The 21,897-nt window shown below is 38.1% G+C and overlaps 1 protein-coding gene across 1 annotated transcript; it reads left to right on the forward strand.

The window, feature by feature from the left end:
• Positions 1-5,174: 5,174 nt before the first annotated feature.
• Positions 5,175-21,173, forward strand: apobb.2 (apolipoprotein Bb, tandem duplicate 2). Its single transcript, XM_051137995.1, has 24 exons — positions 5,175-5,319; positions 5,960-5,989; positions 6,111-6,214; positions 10,131-10,276; positions 11,784-11,931; positions 12,016-12,156; positions 12,248-12,372; positions 12,548-12,633; positions 12,717-13,167; positions 13,284-13,395; positions 13,475-13,621; positions 13,696-13,898; positions 13,970-14,165; positions 14,236-14,415; positions 14,487-14,666; positions 14,743-14,910; positions 14,995-15,197; positions 15,290-15,457; positions 15,543-15,652; positions 15,729-15,929; positions 16,010-16,125; positions 16,213-16,271; positions 16,355-16,728; positions 16,805-21,173. Exons 1-24 carry the CDS (start codon positions 5,265-5,267, stop codon positions 20,965-20,967), a joined length of 7,866 nt encoding a protein of 2,621 aa, XP_050993952.1. The 5' UTR covers positions 5,175-5,264; the 3' UTR covers positions 20,968-21,173.
• Positions 21,174-21,897: the final 724 nt, after the last annotated feature.

Here is a 21,897-nt window from a genome sequence, read left to right on the forward strand (position 1 = left end):
TGAGCGGCGGCGAGGCGGAGAGCAGCGAGCTCCTCTTCAACCTGCCCTTGGCGACCGGCGATATGCTCTACGATCTGTTGTTGACGTACGCTGACCTCTGTCAAGCATTTGAGCAGATCCTCCATGATGGGGAAGGAGCGCCGTCTTTTTTCCAAAGTTTGTTGACTGCGGGGGAAAGGAAAAAAAAAAGAGAGAGGAAAAAAAAATCAGCAAGGTCACGGGAGACGTGTTGGTGATTCTTCTCAATCTGCCCGCATTCTCCACCAGTGTGGCGGGGAGAAGAATCACACAACAGGTTGTCTGGTGCAAAAATCCCCGGAGGGTGAATTTATTGACAATCGAAGTGCAAAATAACTCAAAGTGGGGAGCTCCGTGCGGTCCTTTCAGTGCGCTGTGCTCCAAGTCTCTTCTTCCCGTGAACCGTGAGGGTGCGTGGCCGAGCCGTCACAGGCTGCTGTCTAGGTAAGAGAGAAAGAGAGGTTAGCGTCTGCATTCCAGGAAGGAGCTTCTCCGACTGGCAGTTCAAGGTGCTGGATTTTATGAGCAGCGGTAACGAGCGGCAGCTGTGACGGCTCGGTCCGTGCTGAGTGGTGCCAGCTGATCCTTGTATGTTTCCAGGGCGACGCTGAAGAGAGCTCGGGCGGCCTGCCACAATATACTTTATCTTAGTATCATTTGGAACAGATTTCTATGCGATATGTGTAATTTTAGATGGTTTATATTTAATCTTTGTACAATGCAAAAAAAAAATGTTTAGAGCATATAATTTTACTTTGCTTATTATGCATTTATTAGTAATTTATTATTTATTTATTAATAACTATTTTAACAGATTCTACTGCCAAGCAATGTAAAATAAACAGCAACAAAGACTGGGCAAAGTTCAGAAATAACTTTGGCTAAAGAAATGCTTGCAGGTAATGCCATGTGCTGCACTTTTCACATATCTATTTAAATAGAGTTTTAATGATATAAGGCCTTTGCATCATTTAGAGCAACCACTCGTCATGTGGTGCGACAATTAATAGAAATAATTGTGTTAAAATAAAAATAAAATATCTAATTTCTGTGGTATGAGTCACTGCTACAGCATGCTTAAGTAAATGGTATTTTGAAAACATTTTGATCAGTTTTATGCAATTTATAGGAAAAATAAGTCTGCTAACTACATTTAAGAAGGCAACTCTGAAATTATAAAACAGAAATATGAGATAATTATTTACAAAAACTTAAAAAAAAGCAAATACTTTGTTTCTAAACACTTTAATTACTGAGAACATCTAAAAAAAAGTTTTTTAAGGAAATTAATTAATTTTAATATAAATCATGGTCACACCACATGACATTTTTTAAGGCTATGGCCAATTCACTGAGATAAAAAAAACACTAAAATCACTTAATTTTACATTTGAATAAGAATTTATGTGTACACAATAAATTACAACAGATATTATTATTTTTTGTATTTTAAAATTGACCTGTCAAAAATATATATACAGTGGTGGAAGTGGCCAAAATTTACTCGGGGACTTATAGCTGTTTATGTATTTTTTTCTTTTTTAATGATAACCTGCTGAACTGAAATTACCTGTGTTGAAACCCAAACAAAGATGTTTATTTACACTGCTGAGATACAAAAAGCACAAAATAAACACTGTTTAAGTATACTAACAGTAGTACACATGACCTATATGAGACCAAAAAGTCATTATTGACTGATTATTCTTATTGAAGTTCTATTGAAACCTGTTAAAATCTATAGAAACTGTGACTTATTTCTCATAATTGCAAGTTTTATTATTTGAAAAAAATGCATGCAAACAGAAGCTCAAATAATCCACATCAGAAATCAATAGTTTTGTGTACTGTCATTCAGTATCATTTAGAATGAATTCAGGTCAGTGTAAAGAGTTCAGAGTCTTGTGCACACTTGTGCTGATTATTTCAATAAAACTGTAAACAGAAGTAGTTTTCAGCAGCTGTCAGAGTTATGTGATGTCATTTTTTCCATAAATCAAAATCACAGCCAGATTTTAGGGATTGAACAATCTGAATTTAATGGTGTGCAATCTATTTTATCTCCCAAGGCATAATCCATAATCCATATGTATTTTTCATGTAGATTTGTCCTTTGTCCTCAGTTATAAGATCAGATCATATGAGCATTTACTGCAGGTGCATCTCTCTCAAAGCCCTCTGATTTTCTGTTTAGTCAAAACAAATTTTGCAGAGACACTGGATCTGAAGCTATAGATTGAACAAGTTTGGGAAATCTAACAAGCTGCGTTATGCGATTTTATTGATGCTGTGAAATGATTAGCATAGAACAACTTGATAAAAAAAAAGAGTTTGTCGAGACAAATTTTAGGTTGGCTTGAGAAAGCCTAGCTTAAAGCAGTTGTAAAAGCTCGAAGTTTGAAAATTTAGATAGATTACACTGATGTTGTTAGCATGTTTCAAACATGATTAGCAAGTTACTAGCATGTTGTTAGCATGTTTCTAGCATGAATAGCAAATTACTAGCATGTTACTAGCATGATTAGCGAGTTACTAGCATGTTGTTAGCATAATTAACATGTTAATAGCATGTTTCTAGCATGATTAGCAAATTACTAGCATGTTACTACCATGATTAATGAGTTGCTAGCATGTTGTTAGCATAATTAGCATGTTAATAGCATGTTGCTAGCATGATTACCAAATAACTAGCATGTTTCTAGCATGATTAACAATTTAGTAGCATTTTGCTAGCATGTTTCTAGCATAATAAGCAAATTACTAGCATGTTGCTAGCATGATTACCAAGTTACTAGCATGTTGTTAACATGATTAGCAAATTATTAACATGATTCTAGCATGATTAGCATGTTAATAGCACGTTGCTAGCATGATTACCATGTTACTAGCATGTTGTTAGCATGATTAGCATTTTGCTAGTATGTTTTAGCATGATTAAGAAGTTATTAGCATGGTTAACAACTTACTGGCATGTTGTTAGCATGATTAGCAAGTTACTAACATGTTGTTAGAATGATTGGCGAGTTACTAGCATGTTGTTAGCATTATTAACATGTTAATAGCATGTTGCTAGCATAATTACCAAGTTACTAGCATGTTACATTCATGTTGTTAGCATGATTAACATTTTGCTAGCATGTTTCACCATGAGTAACTTACTAGCATGTTGTTAACATGTTACTAGCATGATTAGCAAGTTAGTAGCATATTACCATGATTAGCATGTTGCTAGCGTGTTATTAGCATGATTAAGAAGTTACTAACATGTTTCTAGCATGATTAGCAAACTTACTAGCATGTTGCTAGCATGATTACCAAGTTACTAGCATGTTACATACGTGTTGTTAGCATGATTTACATGTTACTAGCATGTTGTTACCATGGTTAGCATGTTGCTAGCATGTTGTTAACATGTTTAAGAAGTTACTAGCATGTTTCTAGCATGATTAGCAACTTACTAGCATGTTGCTAGCATGATTACCAAGTTACTAGCATGTTACATACGTGTTGTTAGCATGATTAACATGTTGCTAGCATGTTGCTAACATGTTACTAGCATGATTAGCAAGTTACTAGCATTTTGTTACCATGATTAGCATGTTGCTAGCATGTTGTTAACGTGATTAAGAAGTTACTAGCATGATTAGCAACTTACAAGCATGTTGCTAGCATGATTACCAAGTTACTAGCATGTTACATACGTGTTGTTAGCATGATTAACATGTTGCTAGCATGTTATTACCATGATTAGCATGTTGCTAGCATGTTGTTAACGTGATTAAGAAGTTGCTAGCATGATTAGCAGCTTACTAGCATGTTGCTAGCATGATTACCAAGTTACTAGCATGTTACATACGTGTTGTTAGCATGATTAACATGTTGCTAGCATGTTATTACCATGATTAACATGTTGCTAGCATGTTGTTAACGTGATTAAGAAGTTGCTAGCATGATTAGCAGCTTACTAGCATGTTGCTAGCATGATTACCAAGTTATTAGCATGTTATATACATGTTGTTAGCATGATTAACATGTTGCTAGCATGTTGCTAACATGTTACTAGCATGATTAGCAAGTTACTAGCATGTTGTTAGCATGATTAAGAAGTTACTAGCATGATTAGCAACTTACAAGCATGTTGCTAGCATGATTACCAAGTTACTAGCATGTTACATACGTGTTGTTAGCATGATTAACATGTTGCTAGCATGTTATTACCATGATTAGCATGTTGCTAGCATTTTGTTAACGTGATTAAGAAGTTGCTAGCATGATTAGCAGCTTACTAGCATGTTGCTAGCATGATTACCAAGTTACTAGCATGTTATATACATGTTGTTAGCATGATTAACATGTTGCTAGCATGTTGCTAACATGTTACTAGCATGATGTTAGCATGATTAAGAAGTTACTAGCATGTTTCTAGCATGATTAGCAACTTACTGGCATGTTGCTAGCATGATTAGCATGTTACTAGCATGTTGTTACTATGATTAGCATGTTGCTAGCATGTTGTTAGCGTGATTAAGAAGTTACTAGCATGTTTCTAGCATGATTAGCAACTTACTAGCATGTTGTTAGCATGATTAGCAAGTTACTAGCATGTTTCTCGCATGATTAGCAGGTCAGTGTAAAGAGTTCAGAGTCTTGTGCACACTTGTGCTGATTAGTCCAATAAAACTGTAAACAGAAGTAATTTTCAGCAGCTGTCAGAGTTATGTGATGTCATTTTTTGCCTAAAGACAATCACAATCACAGCCAGATTTTCGGGGTTGAACACATCTGAATTTAATGGTGTGCAATCTATTTTATCTCCCAAGACATAATCCATATGACTCTCTGTGCTTCATGTAGATTTGTTCTTGTATCAGTTATAAGATCAGATCATATGAGTATTTTCTGCGTGTGCGTCTCTTTACAATTACAAACCATTACTTTTTTGCCAATAAATGCTAGATCAAATTTACATTTAATGTATGTAACATCTCCTAACAGCCGTTTGTGTTCATTTAACATCAGTAAAATATGAAAAGCTGTGTCCAAACGTCTGTTCTAATGTTTACGTCTGTTTATCAGCTAGCGTTTTATGGGAAATCAATGTCAAACTCTATTAGCTTTATTCCGTCACAGCGTTTGTATGAACTTTGGAGTCAGGGATAAATTTTTAACAAGTGCCCACACATGAGTTTGGTTTGCTATAAATGTTCTGGTTAAAAATCTGAAAACAGATTTATCTGAGGAGCATCATGGATGACAATAAGCTCTGTGTTTTGCTACTTTTGACCACCATCACCTTGTCAAGTAAGTATTTCCAGTCAAGTCATATTCATTTCTGTAGCGCTGTATAAAATAAAGACAGTTTCAAATCAGCTTCAAACAGTAAACAGGTAAATAACAGTGTTAATACTGTAAAATTCAACTCAACAGAAGACAATATTCAAGCTCAATTCAGTGTGAATGTTAATCAAAGTTAATCAAATTAATGATTTGTTTCAGAATTTTCATTCCGATGTCATGCAAATATTTGCACTGCATAAAGCACTTTCCTTACTATTTTTGTCTTGTTTTCCAATACAAATATCTAAACCTTTTTTTCATTATTATTATTTGAGATGCAAAATGCCATAATGAGTCTAATTTCCTGAAAAATAGCTAAAATACAGATCTCAAGTCAAGAAGAATATTTGCAAACATATAAATAATCAGATCTGATTAACAGAAATGCATACATAAATAACTTTGGAAATGTGGTAAGGTGTTTTTTTTCCCATTTTAATAGGATACATTTCTTAGATGCATATGACATAATTAATTTTACTTTTCTCACCCCATTGGTGGGTATTTTTCTTATTTCTGAATGCCACTGCAATAAAATACTCAAACTACAGGTTTACATTTTCAGCCCTGACTACTGATAACGTGCATTTATTTTGTATTACAGGAGCACAGGATGAAGGAGCGCCATGCTTAAGTATGTCTCTTAAAATTAATTTGCAGAATCTACATGCAAACCTACAGCTGTTCATATTCAATATTAAATGCATGTATGCACTTGATAATGTGTATTTAACGAGATGCTCTGCTTCTTCTAGTGGCCAAAAGATACAAACCCTTCAACAAGTATAAATACTTCTATAAGACAGAGTCCTTGAACACTTTAAATGAGGCGGTCAATGGCCTCGAGGCCAGCTGCAAGGTACCATACAAGTTAACTTCCCTATATCACCCTTACAAAAATGTCCAGTGGTAATCCTGTGGTACTGCAACAGTACAACATAAATTTACCACACAACAACTGAGCATAGCTAAATATGACAGGATTACCACAGCACTTTCTGCTGTACAGCACTTTCTGCTGTACCATTAAATGCCATATGTGGTTTTTCTGTTGTTCTTTACCATTAAATGGCATATGTTGTTTTTTCTGCTGTACAGTATCACAAGAATTTACCATTAAATGGCATATGTTGTTTTTCTGTTTTTTTTTTTTTTTTTTTTTTTTTTGTATGGTAATACAAAAGTATTGAAACAGAGATAATTATGATAGGATTACTACAGCACTTTTTGTTGTACACTATCACAGGAATATCCTATAGTACTTTACCTTTTGGGCTCATTTATAAAATGCTTATAACATGTGTACACCTCTCTTCCAGCTGTAAAATCTGTAAATTGCAAGTGATTATGAAAATGTATGCAGCTAAATGGTTTCATATTACCACCTTAAAACGACATAATATCATTAAAATATAGCAGTCAACGTCAAAATCATTTACTTTAGAACAGGAACAGCAAGCGGCAAGAATGGTTTAAATTTCCAAAAAGCTGCTGCACTCAATAATCAAAAGTGCATACATCTGTTTTCATGTTAAAGACCATTTTTATAAATATTAATGTTGCTGTGGACTTTAGTGTACACACATTGTAAGATCAAATGTGTGCATGTACACACTTTATATATATTTTCAGAGAGAAAAACACGGCGGATATTGCATTTTGCGTAAGATTAAAAACGGCCTTTTCAATACCGACCAGATACAATACTGATTTTGGCAGAAACTCAATTTTGTAAAAAATAAATAAATAAATAAAAAATAAAAAAAATTAAAAAAAAAGGTCGTTTATCGCATTTTGGAAGCAAAGTCTTCATATATTACTCGATGACATTTCAAAGCAGCAGGTGGCGGTAACGAGCTTCACGCGCTGGTTTACCAAACATGCGCCAAAACTAACGCCATTGGAGAAGCCCCCGCGTGGTGAAGGCGCCGGCGGGAATCGACTCTTCTTGAGGAAAACGCTGACTGAATCTGTAGCAGGTTGGATCTGTGCTCTTAACGTTTGGACGACAATCATCAGTAGTCTCAAAGTAAGTGTAATATATATTTTAAATGTGTTTTTAGAAGGCTTTTGAAAAAAATGTGGCCGTTTCTAGTCGTTTTATGGAGTAATTGTAAGACTTGCCATGGTATACTGTAAACACGGTTATATTCGGTGCAAGGAGGAATACTGCTATGAAATTGTATGCCGTTTAAAGGGGAAATATGAATTAAACTTACATGGTAGTACATCTATTAATGTGCTGACGAATAAAATTAAATACCATGTAGTCGCCCAAAGGTCGTGTTGTATGTGTATGAGAGCGCAAATATGAGCTACGAGTGAACGGTCTTTACTTGAAAGAGCCATGAGGCGAAGCTGCTAGAAAAGGAACGTTTTATATAACGTTATTCAAATAACGTTAAACGACGTCAATTTTAGTTTGGTCCAGTTAATGTATAATATCTTTTTGTCTCGTGTTTACCAGAACAGCAGTGTATAACTTAGCAGCTGCTTCTCTTTTATTTACACTGTCATTTAGAAGGCGGGAGTTCTGTTACTAGAGCCTTAGAGTTTTACTGTACTGTACATTCACAGTAACAGGAGTTACACGTACAAGAGACGCATCCATTTGTAAACTGAATTGAAAACGGTCTGTTTTGATGCTTGATACTGCAAATAGGTATTTCTTATTTTAATTCATGTATTATTCTATATACAACACGCTGGTTTGTAGTGCAGATATAGTTTTACCCTAGATTGCCTGTAGTAGCTATTGAAGCAGAAGTCCACGTTGTAAAATTATATAAATTTGTGGCAGGTCTACCTAGTAATGAACTGTACTGTAAGTATAAGGAATTCAGATTGAATGTTTTTGATGGAGGATTAAACTTTGACATTTTCTTTTCTTTCAGGTTAGGTGCCAGCATGATTTGGCAGTGCAAGTTGTGTCACATGATCCTTCAGAAATCATTCTAATATACTTTTTTTTTTTTTTTAATAATGTTAATAAAGTTTCAGCTTTGCTCCACAGCAGTAAATTACATTTTAAAATGTATTTTACAAACAGTTTAAACAGTTATTTTAAAACTCTTTGACACTATTAGTGTTTTACTGTATTTTCGAGCACATAAATGCAGCCTTGGTGAGCTAAGGAGTCTTCTTTGTGAACATTTACAAATTGTAATGTTTACAAATTAGACAAGTACTGTATGTCATTATGTGAGTAATGTTTTAAATAATGTTTAGTTTCTTACAAAGACCAATTGTTTTGTTTCAGAAGACCTCACTACATCGCCAAGCACGAGTGGACCAGCAAGGGTGTTAGTGACCAAGGGATCATGGGTCTTTAGTGTTCTACTAAAGAAAGTAAGTTTCTAACTTTTATTTAAGGAACTAGGCTTTTTTAGGCTTTGAGTTTAATGTAAGTTTAATGTTAAGTTTAATGTACAATGATCATGTACAGTTTTGCTCATAAGTTTACATACCCCTTGCAGAATACCCAAAATGTTATTTTTTTATTTAGTACCGACCTGAATATTTTACAAAACAGATGTTTATTTAAACTCCACAGGACCAAATAATGACTGAATTTATAAAAAATGACTCCATTCAAAACTCCATTTGAATAATCAAACAAGAAAAATGTACACATTCAAAACATTCCAGTTCAAAAGTTTACACCCCCATTTATTCAGGAGGAGTCTGATGAACCAGATCTTGGAGATGTTCAGGGGATCGTTTGCTAGATCTAGATCCAAACTACAACACAGCTGACATCAGGGATTCTCATCTTTTGAATGAGTGACACTTGTTTGCACAATTACTGTCTGCTCTAATTTTTTGGCCTTATCACTAACAGCAGTTATTGAATGTAAACCCGTAAAAAGAAATAATTTTGTAAAATGTTTGCATTTGTCATTTTACTGTTGCTGCGGTCTTGTTCTTTTCAGTTTAAAGCCAGATATCCTTGTATACATTGCCTTTACAGGTTTTCCTTGATATAACACATTTACTTGACTCTTGTTAGTGATGAGGTTGGCCAATTTAGGGCAAAAAAGGCTTTTGTTTTAAAAGGTTTAAAAGACTTATTTCATTTATCGAAATGTACCAAAGTACATCTGCATTTGATGTTTGTTAATGAAATGCGTTTGCATTTTGAGGTTGTAAAAGTTTTGTGGTGTTGTGGAAAATGTTTAAACTCTACAGTGTGTAGAAATTAATTTTCCACAATTAACAATATATTGTTGTATTTTAAATATTCATTTTCACTGTGTTAAATGGAAGCGGTTAAGAAAATTCTGTTCAATAAAAGTCATTAAGTTTTTTTGAGTTACTTGTACTCAATGTTTTTAAGGCTTATCGGGGTTTACAGTTTACCCTCACTTAAAAGGTTAAAGGAATACCACAGAATACTCCAAAAATATAACAATTAAGGGCCACAGGTTTATTACAGGATAGTCCTAGTATTACTGCAGAAATATGACTATAGTAATGCAAGAATATTACAGCAATATTACATACTGTACAACACAGAATCCTGTTATAAATACTACAGAAATGTGAAAGTAATACCACACGTTACCACAAGAATATTACAGGAATATTACATACTGTACAACAAAATGCTGTGGTAAAATGTCCCAAAAAACAACACAATACTACACAATTACCACACAAATCGTATGTGGTTCTTTTGATGTATTATCATATGGAATACCACATGACATTTTTGTAAGGGCAAGCACTAAACTTAATACCATTTTATCAGTAATGCAGTGTGAATCTCGTATTAGGTTGAGATTGCGGTTCCTGGTACATGCAACTACATCTTACGCACCACCGACTGCAAGCTGAGAGAAGCGACTGGCGTCGTTGCAGATGGAAACCCAGTGTTTGAAACAGCTGCTACCTCGGAGGACTTCAAAACTGCCATGGAGAAGTAAAAGCCTGTTCACACCAAGAATGATAACTATAACAATTCTGTTTAACATCCTGCTTTAAATGCACAAACTCTTTAAGTCTGATTCCAATCGAAATCTTTATATTGTTAATCTAGAGGATTTTGATTCTTACATTTTTGGAACTGATTCAGATTCCTGGCTTTGGAATTGACTCTGTAATCAATTCCTCACTGTTGTTTTCAATCCTTTTTGTTTTTTTATAATCAAGGTTTGCACTTACATCACGATTTAGTGAGTTTCCCTGGTGCGCGGCCATGCTGTCGATACTTATGATGTAAACTTGATGTAAACAACAGCATGGATTGCATGGTTAATGCAGGAAAGGACGCAAAATATATTTGGAAAACTTAAGTTAATAGATGGTAAAGATACATACAAACCGCATTAATTAAGATATTAGCCTAAAATTTCACCTGACCAGAAACGACTAGAACAAACAAGAATGTTGTCAAGATTCTGGCCCTGGAAATCCTGGTTCAGTTACCACAAATGCCTTTTGTTCCTCAGACAGTTTTTTGCACTCTTCTCCATGATTTGTTATAACTTTTGACAGTCTAAAGTACTCTAAATGCTTTTCCCAGTCTGACCGATTAGTACAGCCCAAATCATGACAATAATTGAACATTTTCAGCAGCAATAATCAGCAAAATATGCGAGTTTGTTCATTTCAGTGGCACCGTTTACATTCAATGCTGCCAATATGGACCACTGATGGCGGGTCGTGAAAACACTGTATTGATTGGATGAATGTGTTAACTTAACTGTGTTAACTTTTTTAGGTCCATTCATGTTGTTTTAAGGTGCTATACAAATAAACGTTGACCTTGACCTTTTACACCAGGAGTGCTCAACCCTGGTCCTGGAGATCGACTTTCCTGCAGAGTTCAACGCCAACCCTGACCAAACACACCTGAACCAGGTGTGTTTGATTAGGGTTGGAACTAAACTCTGCAGGAAAGTCAATCTCCAGGAACAGGGTTGGTCTCCAGACTATTTTTATGTAGTCTGGAGAGGCGCTTCAAACCTTCCATTGTGGACAACAGAGTTTTAAAAACTAGTTTATTCTTTTTATGTATTTTAGACACCTAAAAATCCACTTTTGTGCATCAGATGTCTGTATTGTATGTTTTAGGTGCAAAATTTCATTATGGGAAACTTAAAGATGTATGGGCGAACGCTGCAACTGTTAAAAAAGCTCTCCAAACGAACCTGTTCACAGGGGGTTCCCAAGACTATTAGCAAGCAACTATGTGACGATTTAGAGAAGTGAAAAGGTTACTGAAGAGGAGCCAATTTCTTTGGAACTGATTCTCGATTCCTAAAGCCTCAGAATTGATTCTTTTTGGAATTGATTCCCAACCCTACATTTATCAGATTAGAACGATTGTTAAAACTGTTATAGTTATTGTCCGTGGTGTGAACGAACCTCAAGTTTGTTGTGATACCAGATGTTCCTATTCAACTAACTTGTCTTTTTTTGTTCAGACATCCTCTAAAGTTCACTATTGATGGAAACAATGACATCAAGCTTTTCCCTGAGGAGGATGATCTTATAAACATCCTCAACATCAAGAGGGGAATCATCTCTGCTCTTGCTGTCCCTATGCTTGAGGAGGACGGGAACAAAGAGATGGTTCGTTGATAAACTTCATTCTTGAAAGAGAAAGGATGCTCACGCCAAATCCACCTCTGATGTTGAGACTGTTTCTGTTTCCAGCCCACCATCTATGGTCTGTGTAAAACTGACTACGCTGTGAAAACCTGCGAAGACGTCACTCTCAACAGAGACCTGTCCAAGTGTGACAAGTTCATACCAATCAAGGACCACACCAGTCCTTTGGCCCTCATCACTAGCATGGTAAATCCTTAGACCTAGGTTTGAGTTTTGTGTAAAATCCCAGTGGAGATGGGTGGAGTGAGATCTCCAATGTTCTTTCTCTCCTCCAAAGCACCATCCTCTTGCTAAGCTGATCAGGAGCAACCAATCCTGCAACTACAAGTTTAACAAAGAACAGCACCACATGATTTCTGGAATTTGCACTGATAAACACATTCTTGAGCCTTTCTCTTACAAGTAAGTGAATTAAATCACTTTCCTGTAGCTCAAACTGTAGAGCAAGGTTATAGATTTGATTCCTAGGGAACTGATAACATGCACATCCAGACTACAATGGTAGATGCTTTAGATAAAAACATCAGCAAAATTCGTAATTGTTAATTACTTGGTTTGTCTATATGGCTATGACCAGGGGAAGATATGAAGCAACCAGTACTGGTAAACAGGCCTTGGATCTTTTGAGAGTCGCTAAGTACAAAGACAGAGTCTTTGACCACAGTAAGAGAAACTTTTTTGGTCTGAATGTTCATAACTTGCTTGCAATGCCAAACGAAATGCAAAATGCGTTGTTGTTCCTCCAGATGTGGCCAACATGAAACCCCTCTATCTTGACCGCAGTGTTGACATGAGCCCCATCCAGGATAAAGATGCCGCTCTTGTTGTTCTTAAGGAACTTTCTGGCCTTTCCAAGACCAACAATGGACACAAGAGAGCCTACTTGGCCCACAAGCTTGTAGCTGTAATCCGCAAGATGGAAGCTGAAACTTTGACTGCCGCTATTCCCGAGGCCCTGGAGATCTCTCGGCCTTTGACATACCAGGCTTTGCTACAATGCGGCACCCCAGAATGCAGCAGTGCAATCATGCAGATTTTCAGGACCTTCGACAAGTCCTCAGTTGAGATTGACGCTGCTGTATATGGCATGGGAATGATATCCCAATCCTCCCGAGTCCTCGTGAAGGAAATGTTGGCGATGGCAAAGTTCAAGCCGACCAAACCCATCTACTATGCTCTCAGCAATGCTGTGAAAAGGTAAAGGACAAGTCTTAGTTTAAGTCTTTAGACTAAGGTAAATCAACTAACATATGAGTTGAAATGTACCAATTGGTAGTAGATGATGGTTCCAAGGTCTTGTGTTCAATTCCCAGGCTCTATGAGACCAATGGAGTCACTAGTGAGATCCAAGCAGTGGCTGATTATGCCCTTGAACAGATCGGCGATTGCACAGGTGACCAGGAACACATCTTTCTTTGTCTGAGGGTACGTTCACACAATTTCTACATGCTGATAAATTAAACTGCAGACTCTACAGCTAAGCGTCATCTTCTCTAAACGTCAGGTCATTGGAAACATGGTGGTTGCACTGGGAGCTGCGCGCCCTGCTTTGCATTCTGCTGTTATTCAGTGCATCAACCAGCCAAATGCCTCCCCTTCAGTTCAGCAGGCAGCCATCCAGGTCTACAGACAGGTTCCTGTACCTGTGGAGGTGAGCTGTTAAATATGCCCACAGCTTTTGGCTACCCTGAAACGGATCTAAAGATCATTCCATGCTTCTTGTAGGGTCGTGAGGTGCTCATGCATGCTGTTCTGGACAGAGATGCATCCGTACAGAAGCGTGTTGCCGCCTACCTGATCTTGATGAAGAACCCTATGCCTGCCGAACTTGCTCAGTTGGCAGCAGCCGTCCATGTTGAGAAAAATCATCAGGTCAAGAGCTTCATCATCTCCCATATCACAAACATCTTGAGTTCTGCAGAGTCGGAGTAAGTATGGAGAAGAACGTAAATAACAATCACATTTTCAGAAGAATAACCTTGCTATTTTTTCTCCATAGCTTGAGGCAGAAGGTTCAGGAGGCCTTTCAAGGCAATGAAATTGCAATAATCATGGAATCCACCAAACTCTCTCGGTACTACCGACTTGGATCTTTAGAGGGAAACACGATCTTTGAATCTTCCAACGAACTGCCGAGGGAGGTCATGCTGGAGTTGACCTTGAATGCTTTTGGATTTGATATGGACTTCATTGAGGTGCAATAAAATTCCAGTGTTTACTTAATGTGTTGGGTATGAAGGTAATGTCTTCCGTTCTTGCTTTCAGATTGGCATGGAGGGTAAGGGCTTTGAGCCCATCGTGGAGGCCCTCTTTGGTGACAATGGATTCTTCCCGGACACTGTCATGAAGACCACTTTATACGCTACAAACGATATGCCTGCCCAACTCAGTGAGGTCTTGGACAATGTGCTGCCACTCATGACGAATGATAGGAAGAAAAGACAGGTATTAAATGTACTGAAATTAGCAAATGTCTCCATAGCAGGATTCCAATCTCATTCCTCTGTATGCTGTAGGCTACTCAAAACATAGTCAAAGAAATCAGTCACAATTTCAACAAGCTTATTGAGAACTTAAAGGCCCGGGAAACCCCTGAAGCGATGGTGTACCTCAAGCTTCTGGGTGCTGAACTTGGATATCTTGACACAAAAGATGGCAAGATGATTCACGACCTCCTTAAGATGATCCCCACTGATGTGAGTAGAGCCTTACCAACCAAATTTATGCATGCATTTACCTAACAGTCATCTGAATTGTATTTTTTCGAAATAGTTTGCTAAACGACTGCTCTCAAGTGTCGACAATGAGCTTTTCCTTCACTACATCTTCATGGATAATGAGTTCTATTTGCCCACTGGTGCTGGCTTTCCATTGAGAGTTGTTCTGTCTGGTACCTTTACACCTGGAATCAAAGGAGGATTGAGTTTCAATCCAGGCATGGTGAGTCTAACATACTTTAGTCATCAGTATTTATCTTTCATTTCTGCTATTATACTAAAATCAGTGAACATGACTAAACCACAGAAGGAATTTGCGTTCATGCTGTCTGCTGGCATTGAGTTTGCGATTGAGATTGGGACTCACTTCCCAGACTATGTTCTCTCCGGTCTGGAGATGCACACTAACATCTATCATGAGAGCGGCCTCAGAGCGAAGCTCTCGATGACCAACAACCAGCTCAAGCTTTCCATTCCAGCTCCTGAGCCAACTGAACTCATCAATGTGACGTAAGACATCTTTACTTGAAATACAGGAAAACATTAAACTAATGCCACAATAATTATTTTACATAAATTATGTTATTGTTCCCCATATATAGCAGTACTCTGGTGTCTGTTGTTGGTGCCAAGATTTTGCCTATTAATGCCAACGGCACGTATATTCACACTGGAACATGTGCTCCTATCTTCCCTGGATGGAAACACTGTACAGCCCTTGTCTATCCTGATGATGCCGCCCCTTTTTTTCCTCTCAATAGTGATACCAAGTAATGGAAAATCGTCTATATACTGATTTTTAAATCATATTATTCCTAGTACAATGTTTTTCATCCACACTGCATCTGTGTTTAGATTTACTGTTACGCTGTATCCACCGGTAGAGGTCACAGAGTATACTGCCACCATCAACTATGCCTATGAGGATGAGGCAGACAAAATCACATTTAGCGTAAAGGCTGAAGGTATAAGACTGAATTATTTGCTCGAAAGAAAATCTGCCATTAAAATAACTGTCTGTTTTCATTTGATTACTAACAGGAACACCTTTTGAGGCCACAAATACAGTGACGTTGAACAGAAAGCAGTACACTGTATCATCAGAGTTGCTCATTGCCCCTCTTCAGCTTTATTCTAAAGTTTCTGCGAAACTAAAGCATGATGAGAAGTTGACACTGGAACTTGAAAGTGACCTAAAACTCCCAGAGACGACTTCTGTTCAAACACTCATCCTGAAATTGGGTATGTGTCCAAAAATTATTTCTGTAATAGAACATTTTACTAGACGATTTTGAGCCTGTCAAATATCTCTTCACTTTCAGAGAACGAGAAGATTGAAGCTGAATTTAAGTCTCATGTCAATTCTGAGATTCGAAGAATCATTCCCAACATAATTTCTATTGAAACCGTCCATGATGTTTTGGCAAAGTCAGTTGTGGTAAGAAAATGAACTTACCTCTATTAATTTATTTTTTAATTAAACAACAAAGAATGAAATGTACATTGATAATATTCCAATTTGCAGCATTTGGGAGTTACTGCCGTGCCTGTGTTCACTTTTCCTGAAAGACTGTTCCTGGATGTGTGAGTTCATGTCTCCAGTAACTTTCTGCATATACACAATAGTTAAACTGTGGTTAAAATTTACATGACATGTTTTTAAACAGAGAGGTTGCTGCTAAATATCTCTTTGGCCATCCTTACTATACCATCACTCTTCCCTTGCCCTTGGGTGGAAAATCCACTAGAGATCTAAACTTTCCGACGACCATCTCCATACCAAACCTCATTATACCTCATCTCGATCTGGGATTTGAAGCTGCTATCATTAATATCCCAGAGGTCTCCATTCCTGTGAGCGTGTCGCTTTCTGTGCCGACTCTTGAAATGGCAGAAATGTCTGGAAAGCTGAGCAGCAACTTTTACAACTTAGAAGCAGCTGTGTCTGCTGCCAGAGATCCTGCTGCAGACCCACGTTATTCTGCGAAGGTAGAAGTCACAGGAACAAGTCCCATCGACCTCCTATCCCTAAAGGTTGAAGGTAAAAAAAAAATGCAATGTATGTACTTGCTTTGAATGAGTGCTTATTGATTGATTAATTTTCATTTACTGCACAGGGTCTGCTCTGCTAGTTGAGCCCACACCTGCCAATTCTCTCATGGCAAATGTAAAAACAGTGGTTCGACACAAGTTTGTAAATGCCATCATCAGCGTTGAAGAGGAGGTGAAGCTTGCTGACAAACTCTGTTTGAAATCTAAAAGCAAGGTTGACGTAACTACCCACATTGGAGTGCAAATTTCACTGGAGCATAATGGAATGCTTGAAGTTGATGACGATGAGATCTCTGGAAGTGGAAACCTGGAAGGATCCTTCGAGGCCGGTTCAGTCAGTGGTTCGGGAACCCTTACGCAATCAGTCTCTCTACTCCGATCAAGACCGGAAGCAAAGATTGATTCTTCATTGAAAGTAGACTCGACACTACTTAAGGCTCGAAACTCCTTTGCTTTAGCCATCGCCAATGGAGAACTGACAATTCTATCCAACACTGCAACAACTGACAACCGTCTAACAAACACTGCTAATATCACCTTCAAGGAATTCCAGCTTGCTTTAAATTCTCATACAAAAGCAGAGGCCTTTGGCCTGAAGTTCCAAAACATGGCTGAGACCAGAGCTGGCATTGAAGCGGTGAGTGTTAAGATTGAGACCTCTGCTGACATCTCTGAAGAACGTGTGCACTCCCTGTTCACTGGAGTACTGGACACCAATGGACTAGCTATTCACAGTGATGCCTCCGCTAAGCTCAAGGGACATACAGCCACCCACAAAGCCAACATAAATCTCAATAAAGATGGCCTAAGCACCCGTGGCACAACCTCACTGCGAAGCAGCTTTACTATGGAGGAGCTTAGGCACACCTTTGAGATCAACTACAAAAATCTAGGTGCCACTGCTCAGTGCAAAACGACTGGAAATATCATGGGAACACGCATTAACCACAACACTGAACTGGAGATTGCTAGACTTTCTGGTAAAATCAAGAATCATGTACGTTTCAACTCGATGGTGTTTAATGTCGAAACCAACACTCACGGTACAACTACTCCATTAAGTTTCAATTTCGATGCTTCTGCTAATGGCGAAAAAGACATATACCTGTATGGATATGGTAGTTGTGAGTTTAATGCAAAAGTCGTTCTGAAAGTAAAACCACAATCCTTTGCTCACTCTCATGAATTTAAGAGCTCAACCCTCGTTGAGGTAGACAGATTCCACATTAAATCAGACTTTGAGAGCAAGTCTGACACTCTGCTGATCCCATCTGAACAAAAGACTAAAGTGACTGTTAGAGCTAAAGTGAACAACCATGCCATCAGTCAGGAAATCAGCGGTTCCAATACTCCAGCACGGCTTGGGCTGGAAGGGTCCGGAAAGGTGCGCACCAATTTGTTCAACACTGCCAATACTGCTTTCCAGGACTTTGTGGTCTCTGGCTTCTTAAAGTATGATAAGAGAAGTACGAGACATTCGGTTAGCTTGCCTTTCATTGACGGTTTGCATCAACTTCCTGACAATATCAGAATGACACTCGTAAGCATGGGTGACACCCTGAGGAATTACATCAACCGAGAAGGAATTGCTTCCAAAATTCAAAACATATCTCAGCATGTTAGTGACTTTGTCACTAACTTGAACTTTGAGAGTAGAGCTGTGCAGCTGAAACGTGCCTTGATAGCTCGATCCCAGGAGTATGCATTAAAGCTGGAAAATCTGGTGGCTTCTCAGATTGATGCATTTGTGAGTGTTATAGGCAACAGTCTTGCTGAGGCACTGGATCATTTGAAGGAATTGAATGTACTTGAAATGCTACCAAAGCACTTCAGTACTTTGATACTTTCCATCATTGAGGATGTTAAAATATTTCTAAGCTCGATCAACACCCAAAGTTACACAAAGCTGAATGAGATCAATTCTGAGAACAAGCTTGACAGTCAGATTCCTTCCATTTCAACAGCTCTTCTAGTGCCATCTTTTGGAAAGCTGTACGGTGAGGTCAAATTCAGCAGTCCTGTATACAACATCAGAACCTCTGCAGAGTTCAAGAACACCTCAGAGAGACACCCTATGTTCACGGCTTTTGTTAACTCTAAAGGAACCTCTCCGAAACATAGCATTCTGCATTACAATCTAGATTCCACTACTCATATATCCATGCCTGAGATGAGTCCTGTAATCGTGTCTGAAACTCTCACGTTAAAACACATTTATTTGACTTCAGACCAACAAGTATCACTGACTCTGAATAGAACTAATTCTTCATCTTTCTTTCTTGAAACCTCATACAAGCACCAGGTGAACATTCCCTCACAGTCTTTGACTGGTGAAGTCACCCTGATTCAGAAGGCTATAACTTTCCAGGATAGCGCTGCAATCACCCTGACAGTTGAAAATGAAGGAGCTGGCAAATTTACTCTTGCTGACTTCTCTGAAGAGGTCACTCATAAGAGTAACCTGCATTTTAACATGGGCCTCAGCACTGCCAAGCTGACTTTTACTGGCCACAGCGATGGCAGACTTTTGCAGATGAAGATGAAGGTGAACGCAGACGCTGTCTTTCTAAGCCACCTTGAAATCAATGCTCGTGTTGAAACACAGTCGCCATTTATCAACAACAGCTTGCTGGTTGCTTCTGGAAATGCTTCCTTCGGCAACATGAGCGTGGAAATTAAGGCAGAGCATAATACTGAGCTTGTTGGACCTATCAGTGGCGTCCTCTCCAATGCTGCAACCGTTGTGACTCATCCTTTTGCAGTTTATATTGGCTTTCAGAACAACGGTAATGCAAAGATCAACCTCTATGAGACTTTGTCAACCACGGTTGATCTCCAGAATGACTACACTGTTATCTTCAACCCTGATGTACATAAAATCAGCTCTGTGGCATTTGTGTCTTATAACTGTTACAACTACAGCCATAACTTCACAGCCAACAATAACAAAGCAGAGATGGGTATTCACGCTGTTGTGAATAGCAAGGCCAGCTTTGAGTTCCTAAATGCTGCAGAAATGTTTGTGCCAGCCATTTTTAAGATAAACAGGCTGAACTTGAATGATAATGCCGGCCTGTGGGATGACTTGACCACAAATGACCAACCCATTTATCTACATGCAGATCTTGTCTACCAGAAGAGTGGGTTTCTTTCTTTATTAGGCAACCTGGTCTCTGAGGTGTACTTCAAGTCATCTTTTCTCAACCTCAGCGCTAATGCAGGCATTTATCCGAAGGATTACACGATGCGTATTAGTGCCGAAACTGCCTCTGTGTTTCAGGGATTGGATTCCAATCTTAATGGATCCACTAACCTGACCACAGAAAGTGGACTGCAATTGGCCTCCTCATTGTCTTTAGTGAATTCCCACATTGGGGGTAATCATGACAGCACCGTGACTTTGGAAAACAATTTTGAGGCTGTATTATCTGCAGAAACAGTTGCTAAGATTCATATGACTAGCTTCGCTGTTAACGCCACTCATCAACTTTCTGCTGACACCAAGGCCCAGCCAAAGGCAGAATCAAACTTGAAGATCAAGTACGCCTTCGATCAACAAGACTCAGAGGCTGTTGGACATGGAGATGCTCAGAATACCTTGAAACTGGATGCAACTTTTTCCTATATCACTATCGAGTCTATAAGCCAATTCACCACCAGTTCTACTTTCCGTAATGGTGTCACAATTATGGGAACACTGGATAATGAAGCTAACATCTCTATGAAGTTTAACGATCTGAAATCCAATCTGAAGATCACTGGAAATGGATGCTATGGATTTACATATTACAAGTTGTGTTTTGACGTTAATGACCGACTGACTTTGGAGGGAGATCTTGAGCGTATGTATTCTTTGCTAGAAATTGATTCAAACTATACGTATAGTAAAGATGAAGAATATGACACGGCGATAAAGCACACTGCTCGTGGTAAAACGTATCTTGTTCCCCTGAGTACCCTTATGGCTGCTGTGGATATATACTTGACTCAGCCAAGTTATGACGATTTCAATGCACGAATTAATGAAATCACTTTTTTAAAAAATGGACTGGTGTACAAAACAGACATTTTCTCTCGTTGGTTCAATGCAAGTATAGCAATATTCGGAGAGCTCGTGGGTGAAAAACCTTATACGACTCTGATTGATTCTTCCTTAAATTTCACTTCTCCATCTATGCTTATGGAGTTTCAGGATGACTTGAGTTTAATTCCCATTAAACACAATTAACATTAATTATTGTTGAATAGAAGAAAAGGTATTGAACTAAACATTGGTCCTTATTTGCTGTATGCTTGCCTAATAATCACAGACAAGCATAACTGGAATAATTTTAAAAGTCATTCTCAAGCACAATGATGTAAGCATGTTAGTCATATGTTGAGGATGATGTTATTGCTTGTCACAATCAACAATAAATGGATCCTGTTACTTGAGATTTACACAGCTCTTGTTCTGCTTAACTGAAAAAACAAAAACATTACATTGTACATTTTTGAAAATGTTTTGCATTTGTGCTGTTCATTGTTTACACACACACACACACACACACAAATATATATATATATATATATATAGCTAGTTAAAGGAGAAGTCCACTTCCAAAACAAAGATTCACATATAATGTACTCACCCCCTTGTCATACAAGATGTTCATGCCTTTCTTTCTTCAGTCGTAAAGAAATTGTTTTTTAAAGGAAAACATTTCAGCATTTTTCTCCATATAATGGACTGATATGGCACCTCAATTTTGAACTTCCAAAATGCAGTTTAAATGCAGCTTCAAACGATCCCAAATGCGGTTGTAATATAAATAATAAAATAATACAATTTAAATACTTTTTAATCTCAAACGCTCATCTTGCCTTTCTAGTGTGCCGACACATAGTGCAACTGTGCTGCTGGCGACCCGAGTTCAATTCCCGTCTCGAGGTCCTTTGCCGATCCTGCCCCCCTCTCTTCACCCAATGCTTTCCTGTCTGCTCTCAACTGTCCTATCAGTTAAATGCAAAAAAAATAAAATAACCGATCGTTACGCTAGATAAGACCGTTCTTCTTTGGCTGGGATCGTTTACAACCGCATTTGGGATCGTTTGAAGCCGCATTTTAAAAGCATTTTGGAAGTTCAAAAACAGGGCACCATATCAGTCCATTATATGG

Source organism: Labeo rohita, chromosome 20, assembly GCF_022985175.1.
Source record: "Labeo rohita strain BAU-BD-2019 chromosome 20, IGBB_LRoh.1.0, whole genome shotgun sequence".
NCBI lineage: Eukaryota > Metazoa > Chordata > Actinopteri > Cypriniformes > Cyprinidae > Labeo > Labeo rohita.